This window comes from Branchiostoma lanceolatum, chromosome 1 (assembly GCF_035083965.1).
Source record: "Branchiostoma lanceolatum isolate klBraLanc5 chromosome 1, klBraLanc5.hap2, whole genome shotgun sequence".
Classification (NCBI taxonomy): domain Eukaryota; kingdom Metazoa; phylum Chordata; class Leptocardii; order Amphioxiformes; family Branchiostomatidae; genus Branchiostoma; species Branchiostoma lanceolatum.
Window position 1 is genome coordinate 24,243,701 of NC_089722.1, and position 27,210 is coordinate 24,270,910.

General features: G+C 43.4%; 5 protein-coding genes across 7 annotated transcripts in view; 1 reads left to right on the plus strand and 4 right to left on the minus strand.

Annotated features, from left to right (window-relative positions):
* Positions 1–27,210, plus strand: part of LOC136443275 (uncharacterized) — an 84,274-nt gene that overhangs the window by 56,276 nt on the left and 788 nt on the right. Inside the window, exons 1-4 of one of the 3 annotated variants that reach the window (XM_066440453.1) lie at positions 24,415–24,617; positions 25,448–25,573; positions 25,984–26,110; positions 26,805–26,919. In XM_066440453.1, coding sequence (XP_066296550.1) covers positions 24,542–24,617; positions 25,448–25,573; positions 25,984–26,110; positions 26,805–26,919 — 444 coding nt within the window. In that variant the 5' untranslated portion in view covers positions 24,415–24,541. Of the gene's footprint in view, positions 1–24,414; positions 24,618–25,447; positions 25,574–25,983; positions 26,111–26,804; positions 26,920–27,210 lie in introns of those variants that run through there. The other 2 variants (XM_066440459.1, XM_066440467.1) reach the window with 2 other exon arrangements.
* LOC136448418 (modulator of macroautophagy TMEM150B-like) lies at positions 16,992–17,462 on the minus strand. Its single transcript, XM_066447960.1, has one exon. It carries the CDS (start codon positions 17,460–17,462, stop codon positions 16,992–16,994), a length of 471 nt encoding a protein of 156 aa, XP_066304057.1.
* Positions 18,110–20,272, minus strand: LOC136443267 (modulator of macroautophagy TMEM150B-like). The gene has a single exon (XM_066440440.1). The coding sequence runs from the start codon at positions 19,486–19,488 to the stop codon at positions 18,763–18,765; it is 726 nt and encodes a 241-aa protein (XP_066296537.1). The 5' UTR covers positions 19,489–20,272; the 3' UTR covers positions 18,110–18,762.
* Positions 20,275–21,021, minus strand: LOC136448471 (modulator of macroautophagy TMEM150B-like). Its single transcript, XM_066448077.1, has one exon. The coding sequence runs from the start codon at positions 21,019–21,021 to the stop codon at positions 20,275–20,277; it is 747 nt and encodes a 248-aa protein (XP_066304174.1).
* On the minus strand, positions 21,421–24,341 carry LOC136443294 (uncharacterized). The gene is made up of 3 exons (XM_066440477.1): positions 23,536–24,341; positions 22,878–23,025; positions 21,421–22,338 (listed from the first exon to the last, which is right to left on the minus strand). Exons 1-3 carry the CDS (start codon positions 23,682–23,684, stop codon positions 22,129–22,131), a joined length of 507 nt encoding a protein of 168 aa, XP_066296574.1. The 5' UTR covers positions 23,685–24,341; the 3' UTR covers positions 21,421–22,128.

Here is a 27,210-nt window from a genome sequence, read left to right on the forward strand (position 1 = left end):
CATAGATTCCAAACCCGGCATTCGAATTTTTCTGTTCATTGTAATGGAAAATACCGTGCAGCGGCTCCTATGCGCGGTAAGATGATTCTTGCAAAACACTCGCCACTAAACTTCTATCCCCGATGTAAACAGAGGCTCTTGATGTTGTTTGCAAAACAGCGATTCTTTGTTACAGTAGTAAATGCTCCATTGTTCAGTATCGACTTCATTCAGACAACACGGACGTGGAAAGTGGCGCCCCTCGGCACAAAACTATGGGAATTTTCATGAATTTTAGCAAAATTACCCAGGAAAATAAGGAAGAAATGTTGTAAATGCGGAAACCAGAATAATACGGATGAGGTAGCTGTTGATTTGTTTGACATTTGGTAGTCATTTTAGATAGAACCTTAGCTGTTATGAACTTCTATTTCACTTAATTACCATAGTGCTGATGATTCAATGGTGCTTTTTCAAATTTTATGTTTTATTGCGTGCCATGTACATAATTACATTGATAGCTTTTATAATGAGCCTATTATACATTTTGCAAATAAGTACAAGTTGTAGGCCAAGACCAGCTTTTTCAAAAGCACTTAAGTTAAGTGACGTAACTTCAAAATTGCTTTCCCCAATCTGCCTTTCTCTATTAAAACAGTACTCATTTCCCAAAATGACAATTTTTCTTATAGACTGAACAGCCCTTGAGTGACTTCCTCTGGCAGATTTTACTTCAAGTAAAGGGAAAAGACAATTCACACTTATAAACGTAGCCGAAACGCCAGCTTTTTTTAAAAGCTCTTGTTTTTTTACTTGGCGGCATAGATTGCGGTCTAGATTGGCGACCGCAGTACTCAGGTCTAAAAGGCGTGTAAGTCTGACAATCGCTAGGATGCCGAACCTTTCCTGTCTTATCCTGTCTAGCTTTCATGTCAAATGCTTTGTATATCAGATGGTATTTTTTTGATTTGCGGCCTCGATTGCGGCCTCGATTGCTAAATGTATGCTGAAGGTATAGATCGAAGGTACTTTTTTTTTTACTTTGCGGCATAGATTGCGGTCTAGATTGGCGACCGTAGTACTCAGGTCTAAAAGGCGTGTAAGTCTGACAATCGCTAGGATGCCGAACCTTTCCTGTCTTATCCTGTCTAGCTTTCATGTCAAATGCTTTGTATATCAGATGGTATTTTTTTGATTTGCGGCCTCGATTGCGGCCTCGATTGCTAAATGTATGCTGAAGGTATAGATCGAAGGTACTTTTTTTTTACTTTGCAACATAGATTGCGGTCTAGATTGGCGACCAGGTAGTACTCAGGTCTAAAAGGCGTGTAAGTCTGACAATCGCTAGGATGCCGAAACTTTCCTGTCTTATCCTGTCAGACATGAACAAGCTTTCATTTCAAATGCTTTGTATATCAGATGGGATCGATCGAAGGTACTTTTTTACTTTGCGGCCTCGATTGCGGCCTCGATTGCTAAATGTATGCTGAAGGTTGGATCGAAGGTACTTTTTTTTTTACTTTGCGGCATAGATTGCAGTCTAGATTGGCGACCGTAGTACTCAGGTCTAAAAGGCGTGTAAGTGTGACAATCGCTAGGATGCCGAAACTTTCCTGTCTTATCCTGTCAGACATGGAAAAGCTTTCATCTCAAATGCTTTGTATATCAGATGGGATCGATCGAAGGTACTTTTTTACTTTGCGGCCTCGATTGCGGCCTCGATTGCGGCCTCGATTGCGGCCTCGATTGCTAAATGTATGCTGAAGGTATAGATCGAAGGTACTTTTTTTTTACTTTGCGGCATAGATTGCGGTCTAGATTGGCGACCGTAGTACTCAGGTCTAAAAGGCGTGTAAGTCTGACAATCGCTAGGATGCCGAAACTTTCCTGTCTTATCCTGTCAGACATGAAGAAGCTTTCATCTCAAATGCTTTGTATATCAGATGGGATCGATCGAAGGTACTTTTTACTTTGTGGCCTCGATTGCAGCCTCGATTGCTAAATGTATGCTGAAGGTATAGATCGAATGTACTTTTTTTTTACTTTGCGGCATAGATTGCGGTCTAGATTGGCGACCGTAGTACTCAGGTCTAAAAGGCGTGTAAGTCTGACAATCGCTAGGATGCCGAAACTTTCCTGTCTTATCCTGTCTAGCTTTCTTGTCAAATGCTTTGTATATCAGATGGTATTTTTTTGATTTGCGGCCTCGATTGAGCCTCGATTGCTAAATGTATGCTGAAGGTATAGATCGAAGGTACTTTTTTTTTTACTTTGCGGCATAGATTGCGGTCTAGATTGGCGACCAGGTAGTACTCAGGTCTAAAAGGCGTGTAAGTGTGACAATCGCTAGGATGCCGAAACTTTCCTGTCTTATCCTGTCAGACATGAACAAGCTTTCATCTCAAATGCTTTATATCAGATGGGATCGATCGAAGGTACTTTTTTACTTTGCGGCCTCGATTGCGGCCTCAATTGCTAAATGTATGCTGAAGGTATAGATCGAATGTACTTTTTTTTTTACTTTGCGGCATAGATTGCGGTCTAGATTGGCGACCGTAGTACTCAGGTCTAAAAGGCGTGTAAGTCTGACAATCGCTAGGATGCCGAAACTTTCCTGTCTTATCCTGTCTAGCTTTCATGTCAAATGCTTTGTATATCAGATGGTATTTTTTTGATTTGTGGCCTCGATTGCGGCCTCGATTGCTAAATGTATGCTGAAGGTATAGATCGAAGGTACTTTTTTTTTTACTTTGCGGCATAGATTGCGGTCTAGATTGGCGACCAGGTAGTACTCAGGTCTAAAAGGCGTGTAAGTCTGACAATCGCTAGGATGCCGAAACTTTCCTGTCTTATCCTGTCAGACATGAACAAGCTTTCATTTCAAATGCTTTGTATATCAGATGGGATCGATCGAAGGTACTTTTTTACTTTGCGGCCTCGATTGCGGCCTCGATTGCTAAATGTATGCTGAAGGTTGGATCGAAGGTACTTTTTTTTTTACTTTGCGGCATAGATTGCGGTCTAGATTGGCGACCGTAGTACTCAGGTCTAAAAGGCGTGTAAGTCTGACAATCGCTAGGATGCCGAAACTTTCCTGTCTTATCCTGTCAGACATGGAAAAGCTTTCATCTCAAATGCTTTGTATATCAGATGGGATCGATCGAAGGTACTTTTTTACTTTGCGGCCTCGATTGCGGCCTCGATTGCTAAATGTATGCTGAAGGTATAGATCGAAGGTACTTTTTTTTACTTTGCGGCATAGATTGCGGTCTAGATTGGCGACCAGGTAGTACTCAGGTCTAAAAGGCGTGTAAGTCTGACAATCGCTAGGATGCCGAAACTTTCCTGTCTTATCCTGTCAGACATGAAGAAGCTTTCATCTCAAATGCTTTGTATATCAGATGGGATCGATCGAAGGTACTTTTTACTTTGTGGCCTCGATTGCGGCCTCGATTGCTAAATGTATGCTGAAGGTATAGATCGAAGGTACCTTTTTTTTTACTTTGCGGCATAGATTGCGGTCTAGATTGGCGACCGTAGTACTCAGGTCTAAAAGGCGTGTAAGTCTGACAATCGCTAGGATGCCGAAACTTTCCTGTCTTATCCTGTCAGAAATGAACAAGCTTTCATCTCAAATGCTTTGTATATCAGATGGGATCGATCGAAAGTACTTTTTTACTTTGCGGCCTCGATTGCGGCCTCGATTGCTCAATGTATGCTGAAGGTACTTTTTTTTTTACTTTGCGGCATAGATTGCGGTCTAGACTGACGACCGTTGTACTCAGGTCTAAAAGGCGTGTAAGTCTGACAATCGCTAGGATGCCGAAACTTTCCTGTCTTATCCTGTCAGACATGAACAAGCTTTTATCTCAAATGCTTTGTATATCAGATGGGATCGATCGAAGGTACTTTTTTACTTTGCGGCCTCGATTGCGGCCTCGATTGCTAAATGTATGCTAAAGGTATAGATCGAAGGTACTTTGTTTTACTTTGCGACATAGATTGCGGTCTAGATTGGCGACCGTAGTACGCAGGTCTAAAAGGCGTGTAAGTCTGACAATCGCTAGGATGCCGAAACTATCCTGTCTTATCCTGTCTAGCTTTCATGTCAAATGCTTTGTATATCAGATGGTATTTTTTTGATTTGTGGCCTCGATTGCGGCCTCGATTGCTAAATGTATGCTGAAGGTATAGATCGAAGGTACTTTTTTTTTTACTTTGCGGCATAGATTGCGGTCTAGATTGGCGACCAGGTAGTACTCAGGTCTAAAAGGCGTGTAAGTGTGACAATCGCTAGGATGCCGAAACTTTCCTGTCTTATCCTGTCAGACATGAACAAGCTTTCATTTCAAATGCTTTGTATATCAGATGGGATCGATCGAAGGTACTTTTTTACTTTGCGGCCTCGATTGCGGCCTCGATTGCTAAATGTATGCTGAAGGTTGGATCGAAGGTACTTTTTTTTTTACTTTGCGGCATAGATTGCGGTCTAGATTGGCGACCGTAGTACTCAGGTCTAAAAGGCGTGTAAGTCTGACAATCGCTAGGATGCCGAAACTTTCCTGTCTTATCCTGTCAGACATGGAAAAGCTTTCATCTCAAATGCTTTGTATATCAGATGGGATCGATCGAAGGTACTTTTTTACTTTGCGGCCTCGATTGCGGCCTCGATTGCTAAATGTATGCTGAAGGTATAGATCGAAGGTACTTTGTTTTACTTTGCGGCATAGATTGCGGTCTAGATTGGCGACCAGGAAGTACTCAGGTCTAAAAGGCGTGTAAGTCTGACAATCGCTAGGATGCCGAAACTTTCCTGTCTTATCCTGTCAGACATGAACAAGCTTTCATCTCAAATGCTTTGTATATCAGATGGGATCGATCGAAGGTACTTTTTACTTTGTTGCCTCGATTGCGGCCTCGATTGCTAAATGTATGCTGAAGGTATAGATCGAAGGTACCTTTTTTTTACTTTGCGGCATAGATTGCGGTCTAGATTGGCGACCAGGTAGTACTCAGGTCTAAAAGGCGTGTAAGTCTGACAATCGCTAGGATGCCGAAACTTTCCTGTCTTATCCTGTCAGACATGAAGAAGCTTTCATCTCAAATGCTTTGTATATCAGATGGGATCGATCGAAGGTACTTTTTACTTTGCGGCCTCGATTGCGGCCTCGATTGCTAAATGTATGCTGAAGGTATAGATCGAAGGTACCTTTTTTTTTACTTTGCGGCATAGATTGCGGTCTAGATTGGCGACCGTAGTACTCAGGTCTAAAAGGCGTGTAAGTCTGACAATCGCTAGGATGCCGAAACTTTCCTGTCTTATCCTGTCAGACATGAACAAGCTTTCATCTCAAATGCTTTGTATATCAGATGGGATCGATCGAAAGTACTTTTTTACTTTGCGGCCTCGATTGCGGCCTCAATTGCTAAATGTATGCTGAAGGTATAGATCGAATGTACTTTTTTTTTACTTTGCGGCATAGATTGCGGTCTAGATTGGCGACCGTAGTACTCAGGTCTAAAAGGCGTGTAAGTCTGACAATCGCTAGGATGCCGAAACTTTCCTGTCTTATCCTGTCAGACATGAACAAGCTTTCATTTGAAATGCTTTGTATATCAGATGGGATCGATCGAAGGTACTTTTTTACTTTGCGGCCTCGATTGCGGCCTCGATTGCTAAATGTATGCTAAAGGTATAGATCGAAGGTACTTTGTTTTACTTTGCGACATAGATTGCGGTCTAGATTGGCGACCGTAGTACGCAGGTCTAAAAGGCGTGTAAGTCTGACAATCGCTAGGATGCCGAAACTATCCTGTCTTATCCTGTCTAGCTTTCATGTCAAATGCTTTGTATAACAGATGGTACTTTTTTGATTTGCGGCCTAGATTGCGGCCTCGATTGCTAAATGTATGCTGAAGGTATAGATCGAAGGTACTTTTTTTTTTTACTTTGCGACATAGATTGCGGTCTAGATTGGCGACCAGGTAGTACTCAGGTCTAAAAGGCGTGTAAGTCTGACAATCGCTAGGATGCCGAAACTTTCCTGTCTTATCCTGTCAGACATGAACAAGCTTTCATCTCAAATGCTTTGTATATCAGATGGGATCGATCGAAGGTACTTTTTTACTTTGCGGCCTCGATTGCGGCCTCGATTGCTAAATGTATGCTGAAGGTATAGATCGAAGGTACTTTTTTTTTACTTTGCGGCATAGATTGCGGTCTAGATTGGCGACCGTAGTACTCAGGTCTAAGAGGCGTGTAAGTCTGACAATCGCTAGGATGCCGAAACTTTCCTGTCTTATCCTGTCAGACATGTACAAGCTTTCATTCCAAATGCTTTGTATATCAGATGGGATCGATCGAAGGTACTTTTTTACTTTGCGGCCTCGATTGCGTCCTCGATTGCTAAATGTATGCTGAAGGTATAGATCGAAGGTACTTTTTTTTTTACTTTGCTGCATAGATTGCGGTCTAGATTGGCGACCGTAGTACTCGGGTCTAAAAGGCGTGTAAGTCTGACAATCGCTAGGATGCCGAAACTTTCCTGTCTTATCCTGTCTAGCTTTCATGTCAAATGCTTTGTATAACAGATGGTACTTTTTTGATTTGCGGCCTCGATTGCGGCCTCGATTGCTAAATGTATGCTGAAGGTATAGATCGAAAGTACTTTTTTTTTACTTTGCGGCATAGATTGCGGTCTAGATTGGCGACCAGGTAGTACTTTTCTGTCTTATCCTGTCAGACATGAACAAGCTTTCATCTCAAATGCTTTGTATATCAGATGGGATCGATCGAAGGTACTTTTTTACTTTGCGGCCTCGATTGCGGACTCGATTGCTAAATGTATGCTGAAGGTATAGATCGAAGGTACCTTTTTTTTTACTTTGCGGCATAGATTGCGGTCTAGATTGGCGACCGTAGTACTCAGGTCTAATAGGCGTGTAAGTCTGACAATCGCTAGGATGCCGAAACTTTCCTGTCTTATCCTGTCAGACATGAACAAGCTTTCATCTCAAATGCTTTATATCAGATGGGATCGATCGAAGGTACTTTTTTTTTACTTTGCGGCATAGATTTCGGTCTAGATTGGCGACCGTAGTACTCAGGTCTAAGAGGCGTGTAAGTCTGACAATCGCTAGGATGCCGAAACTTTCCTGTCTTATCCTGTCAGACATGTACAAGCTTTCATTCCAAATGCTTTGTATATCAGATGGGATCGATCGAAGGTACTTTTTTACTTTGCGGCCTCGATTGCGTCCTCGATTGCTAAATGTATGCTGAAGGTATAGATCGAAGGTACTTTTTTTTTTACTTTGCTGCATAGATTGCGGTCTAGATTGGCGACCGTAGTACTCGGGTCTAAAAGGCGTGTAAGTCTGACAATCGCTAGGATGCCGAAACTTTCCTGTCTTATCCTGTCTAGCTTTCATGTCAAATGCTTTGTATAACAGATGGTACTTTTTTGATTTGCGGCCTCGATTGCGGCCTCGATTGCTAAATGTATGCTGAAGGTATAGATCGAAAGTACTTTTTTTTTACTTTGCGGCATAGATTGCGGTCTAGATTGGCGACCAGGTAGTACTTTTCTGTCTTATCCTGTCAGACATGAACAAGCTTTCATCTCACATGCTTTGTATATCAGATGGGATCGATCGAAGGTACTTTTTTACTTTGCGGCCTCGATTGCGGACTCGATTGCTAAATGTATGCTGAAGGTATAGATCGAAGGTACCTTTTTTTTAACTTTGCGGCATAGATTGCGGTCTAGATTGGCGACCGTAGTACTCAGGTCTAATAGGCGTGTAAGTCTGACAATCGCTAGGATGCCGAAACTTTCCTGTCTTATCCTGTCAGACATGAACAAGCTTTCATCTCAAATGCTTTATATCAGATGGGATCGATCGAAGGTACTTTTTTACTTTGCGGCCTCGATTGCGGCCTCGATTGCTAAATGTATGCTAAAGGTATAGATCGAAGGTACTTTGTTTTACTTTGCGAAATAGATTGCGGTCTAGATTGGCGACCGTAGTACGCAGGTCTAAAAGGCGTGTAAGTCTGACAATCGCTAGGATGCCGAAACTATCCTGTCTTATCCTGTCTAGCTTTCATGTCAAATGCTTTGTATATCAGTTGGTCCTTTTTTGATTTGCGGTCTCGATTGTGGCCTCGATTGCTAAATGTATGCTGAAGTTATAGATCGAAGATGCTTTTTTTTTACTTTGCGGCATAGATTGCGGTCTAGATTGGCGACCAGGTAGGTCTAAAAGGCGTGTAAGTCTGACAATCGCTAGGATGCCGAAACTATCCTGTTTTATCCTGTCTAGCTTTCATGTCAAATGCTTTGTATATCAGTTGGTACTTTTTTGATTTGCGGTCTCGATTGTGGCCTCGATTGCTAAATGTATGCTGAAGTTATAGATCGAAGATGCTTTTTTTTTACTTTGCGGCATAGATTGCGGTCTAGATTGGCGACCAGGTAGGTGTAAAAGGCGTGTATGTCTGACAATCGCTAGGATGCCGAAACTTTCCTGTCTTATCCTGTCAGACATGAACAAGCTTTCATCTCAAATGCTTTGTAAATCAGATGGGATCGATCGAAGGTACTTTTTTACTTTGCGGCCTCGATTGCGGACTCGATTGCTAAATGTATGCTGAAGGTATAGATCGAAGGTACTTTTTTTTACCTTGCGGCATAGATTGCGGTCTAGATTGGCGACCAGGTAGTACTCAGGTCTAAAAGGCGTGTAAGTCTGACAATCGCTAGGATGCCGAAACTTTCCTGTCTTATCCTGTCTAGCGTTCATGTCAAATGCTTTGTATATCAGATGGTACTTTTTTGATTTGCGGCCTCGATTGCGGCCTCGATTGCTAAATGTATGCTGAAGGTATAGATCGAAAGTACCCTTTTTTTTACTTTGCGGCATAGATTGCGGTCTAGATTGGCGACCAGGTAGTACTCAGGTCTAAAAGGCGTGTAAGTGTGACAATCGCTAGGATGCCGAAACTTTCCTGTCTTATCCTGTCAGACATGAACAAGCTTTCATATCAAATGCTTTGTATATCAGATGGGATCGATCGAAGGTACTTTTTTGATTTGCGGCCTCGATTGCGGCCTCGATTGCTAAATGTATGCTGAAGGTATGGATCGAAGGTACTTTCTTTTACTTTGCGGCATAGATTGCGGTCTACATTGGCGACCAGGTAGTACTCAGGTCTAAAAGGCGTGTAAGTCTGACAATCGCTAGGATGCCGAAACTTTCCTGTCTTATCCTGTCTAGCGTTCATGTCAAATGCTTTGTATATCAGATGGTACTTTTTTGATTTGCGGCCTCGATTGCGGCCTCGATTGCTAAATGTATGCTGAAGGTATAGATCGAAAGTACCTTTTTTTTACTTTGCGGCATAGATTGCGGTCTAGATTGGCGACCAGGTAGTACTCAGGTCTAAAAGGCGTGTAAGTCTGACAATCGCTAGGATGCCGAAACTTTCCTGTCTTATCCTGTCCGACATGAACAAGCTTTCATCTCAAATGCTTTGTATATCAGATGGGATCGATCGAAGGTACTTTTTTACTTTGCGGCCTCGATTGCGGCCTCGATTGCTAAATGTATGCTGAAGGTATAGATCGAAGGTACCTTTTTTTTTACTTTGCGGCATAGATTGCGGTCTAGATTGGCGACCGTAGTACTCAGGTCTAATAGGCGTGTAAGTCTGACAATCGCTAGGATGCCGAAACTTTCCTGTCTTATCCTGTCAGACATGAACAAGCTTTCATCTCAAATGCTTTATATCAGATGGGATCGATCGAAGGTACTTTTTTACTTTGCGGCCTCGATTGCGGCCTCGATTGCTAAATGTATGCTAAAGGTATAGATCGAAGGTACTTTGTTTTACTTTGCGACATAGATTGCGGTCTAGATTGGCGACCGTAGTACGCAGGTCTAAAAGGCGTGTAAGTCTGACAATCGCTAGGATGCCGAAACTATCCTGTCTTATCCTGTCTAGCTTTCATGTCAAATGCTTTGTATATCAGTTGGTACTTTTTTGATTTGCGGTCTCGATTGTGGCCTCGATTGCTAAATGTATGCTGAAGTTATAGATCGAAGATGCTTTTTTTTTACTTTGCGGCATAGATTGCGGTCTAGATTGGCGACCAGGTAGGTCTAAAAGGCGTGTAAGTCTGACAATCGCTAGGATGCCGAAACTATCCTGTCTTATCCTGTCTAGCTTTCATGTCAAATGCTTTGTATATCAGTTGGTACTTTTTTGATTTGCGGTCTCGATTGTGGCCTCGATTGCTAAATGTATGCTGAAGGTATAGATCGAAGGTACCTTTTTTTTTACTTTGCGGCATAGATTGCGGTCTAGATTGGCGACCATGTAGGTGTAAAAGGCGTGTATGTCTGACAATCGCTAGGATGCCGAAACTTTCCTGTCTTATCCTGTCAGACATGAACAAGCTTTCATCTCAAATGCTTTGTAAATCAGATGGGATCGATCGAAGGTACTTTTTTACTTTGCGGCCTCGATTGCGGCCTCGATTGTTAAAATATGCTGAAGGTATAGATCGAAGGTACTTTTTTTTACTTTGCGGCATAGATTGCGGTCTAGATTGGCAACCGTAGTACTCAGGTCTAAAAGGCGTGTAAGTCTGACAATCGCTAGGATGCCGAAACTTTCCTGTCTTATCCTGTCTAGCTTTCATGTCAAATGCTTTGTATATCAGATGGTACTTTTTTGATTTGCGGCCTCGATTGCGGCCTCGATTGCTAAATGTATGCTGAAGGTATAGATCGAAGGTACTTTTTTTTACCTTGCGGCATAGATTGCGGTCTAGATTGGCGACCAGGTAGTACTCAGGTCTAAAAGGCGTGTAAGTCTGACAATCGCTAGGATGCCGAAACTTTCCTGTCTTATCCTGTCAGACATGAACAAGCTTTCATATCAAATGCTTTGTATATCAGATGGGATCGATCGAAGGTACTTTTTTACTTTGCGGTCTCGATTGCGGACTCGATTGCTAAATGTATGCTGAAGGTATGGATCGAAGGTACTTTCTTTTACTTTGCGGCATAGATTGCGGTCTAGATTGGCGACCAGGTAGTACTCAGGTCTAAAAGGCGTGTAAGTCTGACAATCGCTAGGATGCCGAAACTTTCCTGTCTTATCCTGTCAGACATGAACAAGCTTTCATCTCAAATGCTTTGTATATCAGATGGGATCGATCGAAGGTACTTTTTTACTTTGCGGCCTCGATTGCGGACTCGATTGCTAAATGTATGCTGAAGGTATAGATCGAAGGTACCTTTTTTTTTACTTTGCGGCATAGATTGCGGTCTAGATTGGCGACCGTAGTACTCAGGTCTAAAAGGCGTGTAAGTCTGACAATCGCTAGGATGCCGAAACTTTCCTGTCTTATCCTGTCAGACATGAACAAGCTTTCATCTCAAATGCTTTATATCAGATGGGATCGATCGAAGGTACTTTTTTACTTTGCGGCCTCGATTGCGGCCTCGATTGCTAAATGTATGCTAAAGGTATAGATCGAAGGTACTTTGTTTTACTTTGCGGCATAGATTGCGGTCTAGATTGGCGACCAGGTAGTACTTTCCTGTCTTATCCTGTCAGACATGAACAAGCTTTCATCTCAAATGCTTTGTATATCAGATGGGATCGATCGAAGGTACTTTTTTACTTTGCGGCCTCGATTGCGACCTCGATTGCTAAATGTATGCTGAAGGTATAGATCGAAGGTCCTTTTTTTTTTACTTTGTGGCATAGATTGCGGTTCAGATTGACGACCATTGTACTCAGGTCTAAAAGGCGTGTAAGTCTGACAATCGCTAGGATGCCGAAACTTTGCTGTCTTATCCTGTCAGACATGAACAAGCTTTCATCTCAAATGCTTTGTATATCAGATGGGATCGATCGAAGGTACTTTTTTAATTTGCGGCCTCGATTGCTAAATGTATGCCGAAGGTATAGGTAGAAGGTACTTTTTTTTTTTACTTTGCGGCATAGATTGCGGTCTAGATTGGCGACCGTAGTACTCAGGTCTAAAAGGCGTGTAAGTCTGACAATCGCTAGGATGCCGAACTTTCCTGTCTTATCCTGTCAGACATGAACAAGCTTTCATCTCAAATGCTTTGTATATCAGATGGGATCGATCGAAGGTACTTTTTTACTTTGCGGCCTCGATTGCGGCCTCGATTGCTAAATGTATGCTGAAGGTATAGATCGAAGGTACTTTTTTTTTTACTTTGCGGCATAGATTGCGGTCTAGATTGGCGACCGTTGTACTCAGGTCTAAAAGGCGTGTAAGTCTGACAATCGCTAGGATACCGAAACTTTCCTGTCTTATCCTGTCTAGCTTTCATGTCCAATGCTTTGTATATCAGATGGTACTTTTTTACTTTGCGGCCTCGATTGCGGCCTCGATTGCTAAATGTATGCTGAAGGTATAGATCGAAGGTACTTTTTTTTACCTTGCGGCATAGATTGCGGTCTAGATTGGCGACCAGGTAGTACTCAGGTCTAAAAGGCGTGTAAGTCTGACAATCGCTAGGATGCCGAAACTTTCCTGTCTTATCCTGTCAGACATGAACAAGCTTTCATCTCAAATGCTTTGTATATCAGATGGGATCGATCGAAGGTACTTTTTTACTTTGCGGCCTCGATTGCGGACTCGATTGCTAAATGTATGCTGAAGGTATAGATCGAAGGTACCTTTTTTTTTACTTTGCGGCATAGATTGCGGTCTAGATTGGCGACCGTAGTACTCAGGTCTAAAAGGCGTGTAAGTCTGACAATCGCTAGGATGCCGAAACTTTCCTGTCTTATCCTGTCAGACATGAACAAGCTTTCATCTCAAATGCTTTATATCAGATGGGATCGATCGAAGGTACTTTTTTACTTTGCGGCCTCGATTGCTAAATGTATGCCGAATGTATAGATCGAAGGTACTTTTTTTGTACTTTGCGGCATAGATTGCGGTCTAGATTGGCGACCGTAGTACTCAGGTCTAAAAGGCGTGTAAGTCTGACAATCGCTAGGATGCCGAAACTTTCCTGTCTTATCCTGTCAGACATGAACAAGCTTTCATTTGAAATGCTTTGTATATCAGATGGGATCGATCGAAGGTACTTTTTTAATTTGCGGCCTCGATTGCTAAATGTATGCCGAATGTATAGATAGAAGGTACTTTTTTTGTACTTTGCGGCATAGATTGCGGTCTAGATTGGCGACCGTAGTACTCAGGTCTAAAAGGCGTGTAAGTCTGACAATCGCTAGGATGCCGAAACTTTCCTGTCTTATCCTGTCTAGCTTTTATGTCAAATGCTTTGTATAACAGATGGTACTTTTTTGATTTGCGGCCTCGATTGCGGACTCGATTGCTAAATGTATGCTGAAGGTATAGATCGAAGGTACTTTTTTTTACTTTGCGGCATAGATTGCGGTCTAGATTGGCGACCAGGTAGTACTTTCCTGTCTTATCCTGTCAGACATGAACAAGCTTTCATCTCAAATGCTTTGTATATCAGATGGGATCGATCGAAGGTACCTTTTTACTTTGCGGCCTCGATTGCGACCTCGATTGCTAAATGTATGCTGAAGGTATAGATCAAAGGTCCTTTTTTTTTTACTTTGTGGCATAGATTGCGGTCTAGATTGACGACCATTGTACTCAGGCCTAAAAGGCGTGTAAGTCTGACAATCGCTAGGATGCCGAAACTTTCCTGTCTTATCCTGTCAGACATGAACAAGCTTTCATCTCAAATGCTTTGTATATCAGATGGGATCGATCGAAGGTACTTTTTAATTTGCGGCCTCGATTGCTAAATGTATGCCGAAGGTATAGGTAGAAGGTACTTTTTTTTTTTTACTTTGCGGCATAGATTGCGGTCTAGATTGGCGACCGTAGTACTCAGGTCTAAAAGGCGTGTAAGTCTGACAATCGCTAGGATGCCGAAACTTTCCTGTCTTATCCTGTCAGACATGAACAAGCTTTCATCTCAAATGCTTTGTATATCAGATGGGATCGATCGAAGGTACTTTTTTACTTTGCGGCCTCGATTGCGGACTCGATTGCTAAATGTATGCTGAAGGTATAGATCGAAGGTACTTTTTTTTTACTTTGCGGCATAGATTGCGGTCTTGATTGGCGACCGTAGTACTCAGGTCTTAAAGGCGTGTAAGTCTGACAATCGCTAGGATGCCGAAACTTTCCTGTCTTATCCTGTCAGACATGAACAAGCTTTCATCTCAAATGCTTTGTATATCAGATGGGATCGATCGAAGGTACTTTTTTACTTTGCGGCCTCGATTGCGGACTCGATTGCTAAATGTATGCTGAAGGTATAGATCGAAGGTACCTTTTTTTTTACTTTGCGGCATAGATTGCGGTCTAGATTGGCGACCGTAGTACTCAGGTCTAAAAGGCGTGTAAGTCTGACAATCGCTAGGATGCCGAAACTTTCCTGTCTTATCCTGTCAGACATGAACAAGCTTTCATCTCAAATGCTTTATATCAGATGGGATCGATCGAAGGTACTTTTTTAATTTGCGGCCTCGATTGCTAAGTGTATGCCGAATGTATAGATCGAAGGTACTTTTTTTTTACTTTGCGGCATAGATTGCGGTCTAGATTGGCGACCGTAGTACTCAGGTCTAAAAGGCGTGTAAGTCTGACAATCGCTAGGATGCCGAAACTTTCCTGTCTTATCCTGTCAGACATGAACAAGCTTTCATCTCAAATGCTTTATATCAGATGGGATCGATCGAAGGTACTTTTTTAATTTGCGGCCTCGATTGCTAAATGTATGCCGAATGTATAGATCGAAGGTACTTTTTTTGTACTTTGCGGCATAGATTGCGGTCTAGATTGGCGACCGTAGTACTCAGGTCTAAAAGGCGTGTAAGTCTGACAATCGCTAGGATGCCGAAACTTTCCTGTCTTATCCTGTCTAGCTTTCATGTCAAATGCTTTGTATAACAGATGGTACTTTTTTGATTTGCGGCCTCGATTGCGGCCTCGATTGCTAAATGTATGCTGAAGGTATAGATCGAAGGTACTTTTTGTTACTTTGCGGCATAGATTGCGGTCTAGATTGGCGACCAGGTAGTACTTTCCTGTCTTATCCTGTCAGACATGAACAAGCTTTCATCTCAAATGCTTTGTATATCAGATGGGATCGATCGAAGGTACATTTTTACTTTGCGGCCTCGATTGCGACCTCGATTGCTAAATGTATGCTGAAGGTATAGATCAAAGGTCCTTTTTTTTTACTTTGTGGCATAGATTGCGGTCTAGATTGACGACCATTGTACTCAGGTCTAAAAGGCGTGTAAGTCTGACAATCGCTAGGATGCCGAAACTTTCCTGTCTTATCCTGTCAGACATGAACAAGCTTTCATCTCAAATGCTTTGTATATCAGATGGGATCGATCGAAGGTACTTTTTTTAATTTGCGGCCTCGATTGCTAAATGTATGCCGAAGGTATAGGTAGAAGGTACTTTTTTTTTTTACTTTGCGGCATAGATTGCGGTCTAGATTGGCGACCGTAGTACTCAGGTCTAAAAGGCGTGTAAGTCTGACAATCGCTAGGATGCCGAAACTTTCCTGTCTTATCCTGTCAGACATGAACAAGCTTTCATCTCAAATGCTTTGTATATCAGATGGGATCGATCGAAGGTACTTTTTTACTTTGCGGCCTCGATTGCGGCCTCGATTGCTTAATGTATGCTGAAGGTATAGATCGAAGGTACTTTTTTTTTTACTTTCCGGCATAGATTGCGGTCTAGATTGGCGACCGTTGTACTCAGGTCTAAAAGGCGTGTAAGTCTGACAATCGCTAGGATACCGAAACTTTCCTGTCTTATCCTGTCAGACATGGACAAGCTTTCATCTCAAATGCTTTGTATATCAGATGGGATCGATCGAAGGTACTTTTTTACTTTGCGGTCTCGATTGCGGCCTCGATTGCTTAATGTATGTCGAAGGTATAGATCGAAGGTACTTTTTTTTTACTTTGCGGCATAGATTGCGGTCTAGATTGGCGACCGTAGTACTCAGGTCTAAAAGGCGTGTAAGTCTGACAATCGCTAGGATGCCGAAACTTTCCTGTCTTATCCTGTCAGACATGAACAAGCTTTCATCTCAAATGTTTTGTATATCAGATGGGAATGATCGAAGGTACTTTTTTACTTTGCGGCCTCGATTGCGGCCTCGATTGCTAAATGTATGCCGAAGGTATAGATCGAAAGTACTTTTTTTTTATACTTTGGTGCATAGATTGCGGTCTAGATTGGCGACCGTAGTACTCAGGTCTAAAAGGCGTGTAAGTCCGACAATCGCTAGGATGCTGAAACTTTCCTGTCTTATCCTGTCGATTACCGGCGCTACGAACGTCCCTTGCTCGCACGTAAATGGTTCCCGTGTGGGTCCACATCAAACGCCGGTAATCGGCACACAGGTCGGCATGTTGCCGTGTGTCTGGGTGCATTCGCCGGCGATTTCGTGATGTGGACCCACACAAGTCGGTCACCATTTACGTGCGAGCAAGGGAAGTTCGTAGCTCCGGTAGTCGGCACGCAGGTCGGCATGTCGCCGTGTATCCCGGTGCATTTGCCGGCTATTTCGTGATGTCTTACATGGAAGCTCCGCCAAAAATGGCGGGAAAACAACTTCGCCAGACGGCAGCGATGTTTACGTTGTTTTCTTTGGTCGGTTTCTTCTCAATAAACGCTTAAAGACCCAATTTTTTGTGTTTTAGGTGCTGGGCCGTCTAGCTACGCAGTGACCCTCTACTCAGCGTTGCCATCATTATTGTGGAAATACTATTCTCGACAAAACAAGAAATGAATATGTACACATGTGTTTTTAATGCAAATAACAATTATGTGCATGAACTTGGTTTTTTTACCTTCCTTATGAGCATAGTCAGTGGACACAAACACGGCGTACTTATGCATAATAAGATCACTAAAAAAACCGTCATATGTTAGGGCGCGTCATAAGTTAGGGCACCCCCCGTTACCCATGGTTGTGCCCGTTACATGATGTCGTAGTTTGTACGACAGAACAGTTTGTAGCCACGCGTGTGCCGTACCAAGAAGAAAAGCCATCGCTGCTCCTAACAGATGAACTTCATTCATCTCATTCAACTGAAAAGCGCCAGCAATGCTCAGTCCCAGCGCCGCTATCAGTCCAATTATCAGGGTAGCCTTGTTCAGCCTGGTCGGTCCGCCATATTGTGCGACGTAGCGATAGTGTAGAACCTGTGTTATAGCGATGCCGACAGCGCCGATGTTCATGGTCAAGGTGAAGATTCCCCGTTCAGGAGGGTGCGCCCCAGTGTCACTGATGAACACGGTACTTGTCTGATGTCCCAGGCCTTTGGTCAGACCCAGACACACAAACCACATGGCTATCACACCAAACACCAGGAACAGGGGGAACAGACAATACCTAATGTACTCCATTGTTGATGTTACAGGTGACTCAAAAGACACGTATTACACAAGATTGGAATCCTGAAGGACTGCACTGTCGAAAACTCAAGTGAGACGGTCTTTTTAGTTGATGGCGCCAGTAATGAAGAATCATGAGATCTTGTACGTTTCACAATCACAGATATGACGCAAACAATTGCAGAGCAGTGTCCTATTTAAAGCCACTTCCCTCCCACGGCTCGTTCACGGTGCACACTCCGGTTCTTCCGCGGTGGGTAGTGCACGGCAAAAAACGTGAAGGAAGGCTTTCGACGGTCCAGGGTTGAGTTCATATTTCTCACACTCTACTACGAAATAACGCTGCATACTAACTGAAAAGCGTGGGACGTACTGTGTTTTTGGTAAAAATCGAGCTTGGGGTCGGGCCTTACTTCCGGGTATGCCTCCGCGTTGTAAGTGAGTCCTTTTGTCCCAGATTGGCCTCTGTGGTGTCGTGTATGTAAGCGGAGTTGAAATACCTTGCGCCGTGAATGATTGAAAAAGTTGAAGTACAATCAAACCTCCTTGGTACATTGCACTAGATATGTTTTTTATACTTTGCTCGATTATGCCTAAGGTTTGTCACTTGTTCCCCCTTAATTAAGCATATATCATTTAACGTCACACTTGCCGGCATATTGATGGTGGTTAATCTTTTATTTCTCACCTTCCTTAGTCTTCAACAATAATGAATTTACAAAGCGCTACCTCCTATTTTCCCATCGATACAGTTGATACTATGAAACATGGACTATTTCATGGAAACTATGACACTGACCATTTGCAATGTATAACATGCACTTCGATATTGTTTAACATATATTTTCTTAAACAAATACGATCCTGCTCTTCGTCCTTACTAAACGGCCTCGGTCTAAATGTTAGAGAGGGACACCGTTGCCGCTCTTTGTAGAATCAATTAATCATCTCATGTCCAAGGAAAAACTCAAGTATTGATATAACATTTCACGTCCCGGCAAATTGTTGAGGCTTCGGCTTTAAGTCTCACATTTCTTAGTCTTCACCAAAATGAATTTACAAAGCTCTACTTATAATCTTTTCCCATCCCCCGTCGAAACAGTTGTTACTAACATGGAGTTTGTCATGGAGCTTTAACTCTCCCCGTGTGAAGAGTATTAACGTTACATGCGCTTAGCTATCGTTTAACGTGTATCTTGTTACAAATACGATCCCGACCCTCGTCTTTACGTTTACTAACCTTTAGCACTCTGAAGTCGCCGTTTGGCACCCAATTCCCTTTCGGTTACAGAGTTAGGCAGCAGGTAGAAGGCTAAACGGCCTCGGTCGAGATAGAGGACATCGTTGCCGTCTTTTGTAAGTCAATGAATCCCTTTGTGTCCAGGGAGATGACGATGGTTGTGACTTTTCTGAGCTCCCACGCCAGCGTAGCCAGATATGCCATCATCGAGATTCCCAGGATCCATTCTAAGGTCACGGTCGCTGTTCGCATCTCCTGAGTGTCTGCTGTGTCAGTGAAGACCAAACCTAGCGTCACTAAAAACGGTACCAAACTTCCCGTCACGAGAACCGCCAGAAACAGCCTCAAACCAAATGTTCCTATGGTTGTGCCCGTGTCTCGTAGTTTGTACGACAGAACAGTCTGTAGCCACCCGTATACCGTACCAAGAAGGAAAGCCATCGCTGCTCCTACGTAGTGAACCTCATTCATCTCTTTCAACTGAAAAGCGCCAGCAATGCTCAGTCCCAGCGCCGCTATCAGTCCAACTATCAGGGTAGCCCTGTTCAGCCTGGTCGGTCCGCCATATTGTGCGACGTAACGATAGTGTAGAACCTGTGTTATAGCGATGCCGACAGCGCCGATGTTCATGGTCAAGGTGAAGATTCCCCGTTCGGGAGGGTGCGCCCCAGTGTCACTGATGAACACGGCACTTGTCTGATGTCCCAGGCCTATGGTCAGACCCAGACACACAAACCACATGGCGATCACACCAAACACCAGGAACAGGGAGAACAGACAATACCTGCTGTACTCCATTGTTGATGTTACAGGTGACTCAAAAGACACGTATTACACAAGATTGGAATCCTGAAGGACTACACTGTCGAAAACTCAAGTGAGACGGTCTTTTTGGTTGCTGGCACTAGTAACTTTACTAGTAATGGATGATCATGAGATCTTGTACGTTTCACAATCACAGATATGACGCAAATAAGGGCAGTGTCCTACTTAGAGCAACTCCTATCCCACGGTCTGTTGCGTTAAGCATGTTGTTATATATAACGTTACACGTTCGGCAAATTGTCGATGATTAAGCTTTCAGTCTTCACCTCACCTTCCTGAGTCTTCACTAGAGGAATTCACATGACGCTACATAATCTTTTCTCATCACCCTTCGATACAGCTGATACTCTGAAACATGGAGTGTTTCTTGCAAGCTTGAAGCTTTTATACTGTCCGTGTGCAGAGTATCACAGGCACCCCGCTAAACCCACTGTAGTGCCTGGTGACATAGGGCAGCGTCTGTTACAGTGGCAGGATGTATTTTACAGGTGTGGGTTGCTAGCCCTCAGAGTCCGTGGGACTTCCTTTCCGAACACATTTTATTTCCCCGTTCGGAAAGACGGTGCACCCCCAGTTGAGATGTCCTGACCCCGGGACTCGAATTGGGGTCTCCAAGTTACCAACTTATAAATTATTTGAAACAGCTCAGGAATTCAACTGTGAGGCTGCTACCAGTTGAGTCAAAGGGACTTCCCTATTACATGCATTTATATAATGTATATTTTCGTTATGAATACGATCACGTGATCCTCGTTCTTACTACAAGGCCTCGGTCGAAATGTAAGAAGGAGGTGCCGTTACAGTCCGTAATCTTGCCGTTTTCTGTAAGTCAAATAACCCTTTTATGTCCAAGGAAATGACGATGGTTGTGACTTTCCTAAGTTCCCACGCCAGGGTAGCCAGATATGTCAATAGTGAGATTCCCAGGACCCATTCTAAGGTCACGGTCGCTGTTCGCATCTCCTGAGTGTCTGCTGTGTCAGTGAAGACCAAACCTAGCGTCACTAAAAACGGTACCAAACTTCCCGTCACGAGAACCGCCAGAAACAGCCTCAAACCAAATGTTCCTATGGTTGTGCCCGTGTCTCGTAGTTTGTACGACAGAACAGTCTGTAGCCACGCGTATACCGTACCAAGAAGAAAAGCCATCGCTGCTCCTAACGTGTGAGCCTCAAACATCTCCATCCACTGGAAAGCGCCGACCATACTCAGTCCCAGCGCCGCTATCAGTCCAATTATCAGGGTAGCCCTGTTCAGCCTGGTCGGTCCGCCATATTGTGTGACGTAACGATAGTGTAGAACCTGTGTTATAGCGATACCGACAGCGCCGATGTTCATGGTCAAGGTGAAGATTCCCCGTTCGGGAGGGTGCGCCCCAGTGTCACTGATGAACACGGCACTTGTCTTATGTCCCAGGCCTATGGTCAGACCCAGACACACAAACCACATGGCTATCACACCAAACACCAGGAACAGGGGGGACAGACAATACCTGCTGTACTCCATTGTTGATGTTACAGGTGACTCAAAAGACACGTACGTATTACACAAGACGGGTATCCTGAAGGACTGCACTGTATGTACCTTACGTGTCAATCCCTACCGAATGACAAACCGCCGTTAACCGCAAAAGAAGGCTATGCCTTTAGCAATCGCAGACATCGATGTCGATTCGTAAACACACTACTCAATGTCCTAGCCTTTGTCAGTCCCCATCCCTGAGGCGTTCCAGGTGATCTGACCGGTGAAGTTAGTGGGATTCAGGGACACCGGTCTGTTATTCGTTGTGAATTGTGGAAAAACCAGTTCTAATGACGTAGGTAACGAATTGTTAGGGATTGCCATGTTATTCTTCTTTGTTCACTAACTTGATATTTGTACATGGCTTTTAATCGAGGAGCAACATAAATTTCAATACAATTTATTGTTGATAGGGTCACTTTGACTATGCGCCATTTCACGATTGATAGAACGTCTACTAGCGATACATTAAAGTATAACAGCTTGGCTTATTGATCCAGCCATTTGCTTGGTGTTGGAAACGCTCTACGTTAATGACTTCTTTTTTGTAAAACAAAAGACGGCGAGGAGAATAATCTCTAATTTGCGCACATACCGTCACAGTTTGCTTGTGTATCGATCGTCTCTAGATCTTGCCATCTCTCTCATTAGAAATACCCTAGGTGCCAGCCTTTTTACTCCGCTCTCTCGGTTGCTTCCAAAAGCTACGGAGAGAGCGGAGTAAAGCGAAAAATGCCGGCACCCAGGCTAACTAAAAAAGCCATTATATCAAAATGTATCGCAATTATGTCTTTAACGCATTGATGCTGACTGGATTTTTGAAACAGTAGTAGTTTCTTCAACGTCGTCAGTGTCTAATGGTCTGATGCATTTTTTTCTTCTCCTTATCTCCACGCACCCTTGTTCTCTCTGGTGAGGCCTCTACCAAACTCCCTTGGTGGCTAAAGAAATAATGGGAAATTGACCACCATCGATCTTTCGGCGGCTAACACCAGTGCAAGTTCACTAATGTATTTGGCAATTTTTTTTTCTCTCGCTGTTCTGCAACCCCCCAAAGGAGCCTGTTGCAGACTAGTACATTTCTAGAAGCCCCTACGCCCACCCCCAGTCCAGCAGATAGAACCAGTAGTAGGTCATGTGATAGCCTTCCCGTGACTCCATGGTGAAGCAGCCGGGGAGGGGGGAGTCGTCCCGGGGGTCGGTGTTGGGACGGGGGGTCACGTACGACCCGTTCCACGGGATGTGGCAGGTCGGCGGGGAGGCGTCCTCGATCACGGACGAGTAGAAGGTCAGGTCTACGGACTGGAGATGGGATGACTTTGTTAGTTGATTAAAGAAAACGTTATCAACATGTTATCAAAACTTCATTGATGACAGTAATTTGAATAGCTTGAAAAGGAAGACCATAATTTCGTTGGATGCGATTGTTTCTTGTAATTCACGGACGAACAGAAATCCAATTTCCACTTAAGTCGAAGAACCCACAAACTATCAAAAAGTTTTCGTCTTCATGTGCTTTGCTTTGCTTCCAAAAAAGAAGTCAATCCCAACTTGTCTAGATATAGCTAACACTAGTGTTTGTTTAGTCTCTTGTCACAACAACGTCAATCACTTTCCATTGTCGCTCCAGTGCTTCTACCGTGTACTTACAATAAGCCTTCGGGCATGAACTTGCAAGTAATCTTACCTAATTATTCTAAAATGGTACGTTCTTTTGTTAATACCAATATACTACTTTCTCTTAACTCCACCCATTTATTCCGTTGTCTTCGTTCGTCCACCACTCTACTAAGTATTCATTCCACCACTCTTTATTTCATTCTGTTACTGATATAACGTACCATCTTCCCTGCCTTCCCCGCGGACCCAACAGCGTTTGCAACAGTGTACACCAGTGGTCCTTGATCACATGACCCGACCATAATCTTCGCTGATTGGTTGTACTTTTTGTTCGGGACAAGCGGGTCCGATGCGACGGTAGCGATGCACCTGTCATGGCAACGGGACAAGAGTATTCCGTAGTTATCATAAGAAATAAAGATGGAAAATATAACGTCAATTAAGACATAACATAAAATATTGACCGATCAACCAATGAGACAGTAGAAGGAAATTTCTGCATTTTTACGTTTTTATTTTGCAAGCCTTGACGGGGATCTGTGGGTCTATGGGGTCGGTCTATTTCTCTTCATTGCTGAATAAATGTACAAAGTTTGTTTGTTTGATTAACACCCATGGACTCTCGGCGCAATGAACCCTAACACCCTGCTATGTGTCATACCCCTGCACCGTTTGAGTCCAAAATCCAAGGCCCTAGCTTTCTGACTGCGAACAAAACTCAATAAGGCTTGTGCCTAAAACGGTCCATGTTTCTTGTACTGAGTCCTAGACTGTCTTCAAATACACCAAGCTAGCTATATTGCACGCCCATCTTCCCAATGAAACTCATTGTTATAATACAATTAAAAGCTTGCACAGTATAAAGTTTGAATTTCTCACCCGTCCGGGTTCCAGGTATCGTTGACGGTGACAAGAAACCGGATCCAGCCGACCTTTTCGGCGGAGAAGTTGTTGTTTTGCCCGCACGCGAACATTTGGGCTCCCGCCAGAAAGAGCAACAACGCAAGCAGGACTCGTCCGGACGCCATCTTGCCGTTTCAAGTTGATTTGAATCACCTCAGATTAGAAATTGCATCAGGTCAAGGTCAACTGTATTTGAGCAGGAGCTATGTGTTTAAAAATCACACGTTTGCACATGTATTACACGTACGCCTCGAAAAAGGGAGGGAAGAAATATATTGCTTTAGTCTCTCGGAGTTGTCAAACAAATCGGACCATAAAATAACGATACCAAACTAAACGCCTTCTCCTGACATAACGCTGTGTACGTGTGCGATTAACATACTAATTCTCGCTAACCCCCATCAGAGCCTTTCAACTGCATGATTTACAGTTTGTCTCGGACTGTCGACCTTTATCTACGATGGTCGATAGACTTTGTTATCAACCTTGGGTGGAGTACAGGTAGAAGCGGGGGGCGTTTTTGTCATTGACCGATGTGGAACAGTTCACACGTTAACCGCTAGATGCCGAGTTTCAAGCAAGACAACGTGAGTTTTCAGCCCGAACATATCTTTCCATGAATCTCGGTACGTGATGGAGGGATAGCCAACGTCATTCGGATCTTCAAACCATTACCAGGTATCTAGCCCAATGACTGAGCAAATGTCGTTTAAAAACGAATGCTTGGACAAAGGAAAAGAAAACGCTCCTGAACGTTTATTGCGAAATGAGGCTTCTCATCACCACTTAGTGTTCGATCGGGACCTCTGATGACATGCTAGGTTGTTCTATGACGTCATTATCGAAAGACGTTGGTATCGAATACCGTAACAACGCCTGGTAAACAAATGGTAAAATCCTGAAGATGCAATGAAAGCCTGTGGAGGCTGTATGCTTGTCTGGGAATTACGTCCATCAGAAGTTTTGACGTGTTGACGTTGCCATGGGATGTGCGCCGAGTTTTGCTATAGTTATTGACCCCGTAAGGTTTGAAAGAGAAAGCCTGTACAACGCTGCAGGTAAGTCTGTAACGTTATCGGTACGCCATGGCTCTTTACAACATAACGATGGATACATGTAGTTGTGGCACTCCAATATAGTATACGAGTCATTTCTGTGACGCTGTATCTATATTCTGACCACGTTTCCATACAACTGTGTTTTGTGTGGGCGTTTGTACCGATAATATTAGATATAACTGTATGAATATTCGGTGCCATACACGGTGCTGGTTCTAGCGGTTTAGTTTGAAACATCTACGTTAGAATGTATGTTCGACTGGCGTTCTGTCGAATCGTGCTCTTTTAATTTTCCGCTAGTTGACTCAATGAGTGTGAGCGGCACGTTTGGTTGAGTATAAAAGTGATCAGTTTATTTTCATATTTATTATAAGGAACAAGTTCCACTGTTTATATCAACACAGGTAAAAGTGAGGTCACATTTGTCTTACGATATTTTGACGATGTTGTCTCTGTTACACCGCTGTCTCGTCGGTTTATGGTCACTTATGCTTTTCCTCTTCTTACTCATGTGCTGCATTTTACATGTATCTCACTGTACTCTTGACGAACGACCGGCGAAAACATCTGGTTTTGTACGACTCCTCCACGACTGTCCAAAGGATATCATCAATTTGTCGTCATAGAATCATATCAATTCTGTCGTGCGCGCGACTGATGAGACTAGGACAATGCAGGCAGCCGTTGTGATGATGATCGTGTTGAAGATACTGCGTCACAGCTCGACCTTACATGTTTATTTCAATCACTAGAAACTTTACTATCGTGAAGTACTATCTACATGTATTTTATATGTTTCCCGTGGACTCCCCCCCCCCCTCGTTCCGTAGGTGCGTGCACATTTCCCGAGATGAGGAAAAGTGCCCCGACGGGTGCAGAGACAGTGTGCACGGCTCACTGTTCCGATCTCCTGGCCGACAGACTAGCCATCAAGGAAGCCAGGATGTTATTTGAGAGTGAGTACCACCCATCGCGAGCGTGTTGGATAGAGGCTTTCAGTTAGGAAGTTGATTGGTGTTTAAAGTCCTTTTGGCACAAATGACACTGAAATAGAACAGCTGCTGATTACACTGGAAATATCACGCTCTTTTGTTGTTTTATTGGTCGTTTTGAATGCGAAACAAATCGTAAAGAAAGCAACGAAGATATACGTAGTAGTGTTACATACGAGACTGTTCAAATATACAATTTGTGAACTTCAGAATTGCCTAGTTGCAACAGCTTTTCTTCCAGTGACAACATTGGCAACTATTGACCACAAGGTCGCAAAAAGGAGTGCAGGCACAAAGACTTGTACGTAGCGAATAGAACCGCCATGACCACCGCCATTTCTCATATGTAATCATGTGCCTTTCCCCGTTTGCAGCAGATACGAATTATGACGAGCTTATTGAACAGTACCCACAGTGGTCCGTGGACGATATCAACGCCTTCAGGATGCAGTTCAAGTCGTTTGATCTCAACCAGGATGGACTGATTGACTACAGAGAACTGTGAGTTATCATATGGTACAGTTAGTCCTGTGCTTGTCGCCAGTATTTTTTTTCCTATCATCTTGAGGCTACAAAGGTTTTCGGTTATATCTAAGGTCTCATTTATGTAATAATTACTCCGTCTAAAGGAGTGAGGACCCTAAAAAGTAAACGGCTGCATGAACTGGTCTTCATAGCTGTGAGAAATTCCCTTTTAGCTAGCTCAACTGATTAAAGGTGTTATTTTGGTGAAAGCTTGTTCGTAACTGAAGAGATTAGTTGTAATTTTTTTAGACAATGAAGGGTTAATGTGCTCAACATAGAATGAATGACATTGGCAGATTTCCTATACATTGTAGCTTCATTACGAACGCGCCCATGTAAAACACGGATTATAACATTGTCTATGGGGAGAAAAAAACTCATGAACACGGAGATGTGCTGCTTTCCTTTGGGTCTTTCTGAACAGTCATTAACATGCAAATTGACTGTGACGTCTCGGTCAAACGTGAGACCTTCAAATCTCAAATCAAGCCCGTCATGCAGACCTATGGCGCCCTGTTCTTTCTTTGATGCGTAATTCATTGTGAGTGGGACCTTTCCTTGGTACTGAGATCAACGCCACCAAGCGGATAACATAGGTACTGCAAGTTTCTGCTAAATCCACGTTTGTCAATCACAGGATCATATTTCCTTGTTTTTGCATGCGCCTCAGGTGCCAGGTGCTTGATGAGATGGGTGACGAGTCAAAAGAAGAGGTCAGACGAGACTACTTCGCAAAAGTGGATGTAGACGGGTCGGGTGCGGTGGATTTTGAGGAATTTCTAGGGGTGCGTTTTGTTTGTTTATTTTCTCTGAGTGTTGTCGTTTAACAAAGTTTGATTTGATTTGACATGTTGCTAGATTTGCTTCCTGCTAATGTTACTCGTGGTTGATAGGCAAAAAGTAGGGCAACCTCAAGTCAACCGTATGCCTGTAAAAGCCAGAACACACTATATATACTTGCTTATTCGACCTCTGATTCTTGAAAAAGCCACACATAGGGGCGAAACTAGTCAGTGTGTGCTTGAATAAAGTTCTTAACGGAAACTATGCGGCTACAACGTCTTTTCTGAAGATAT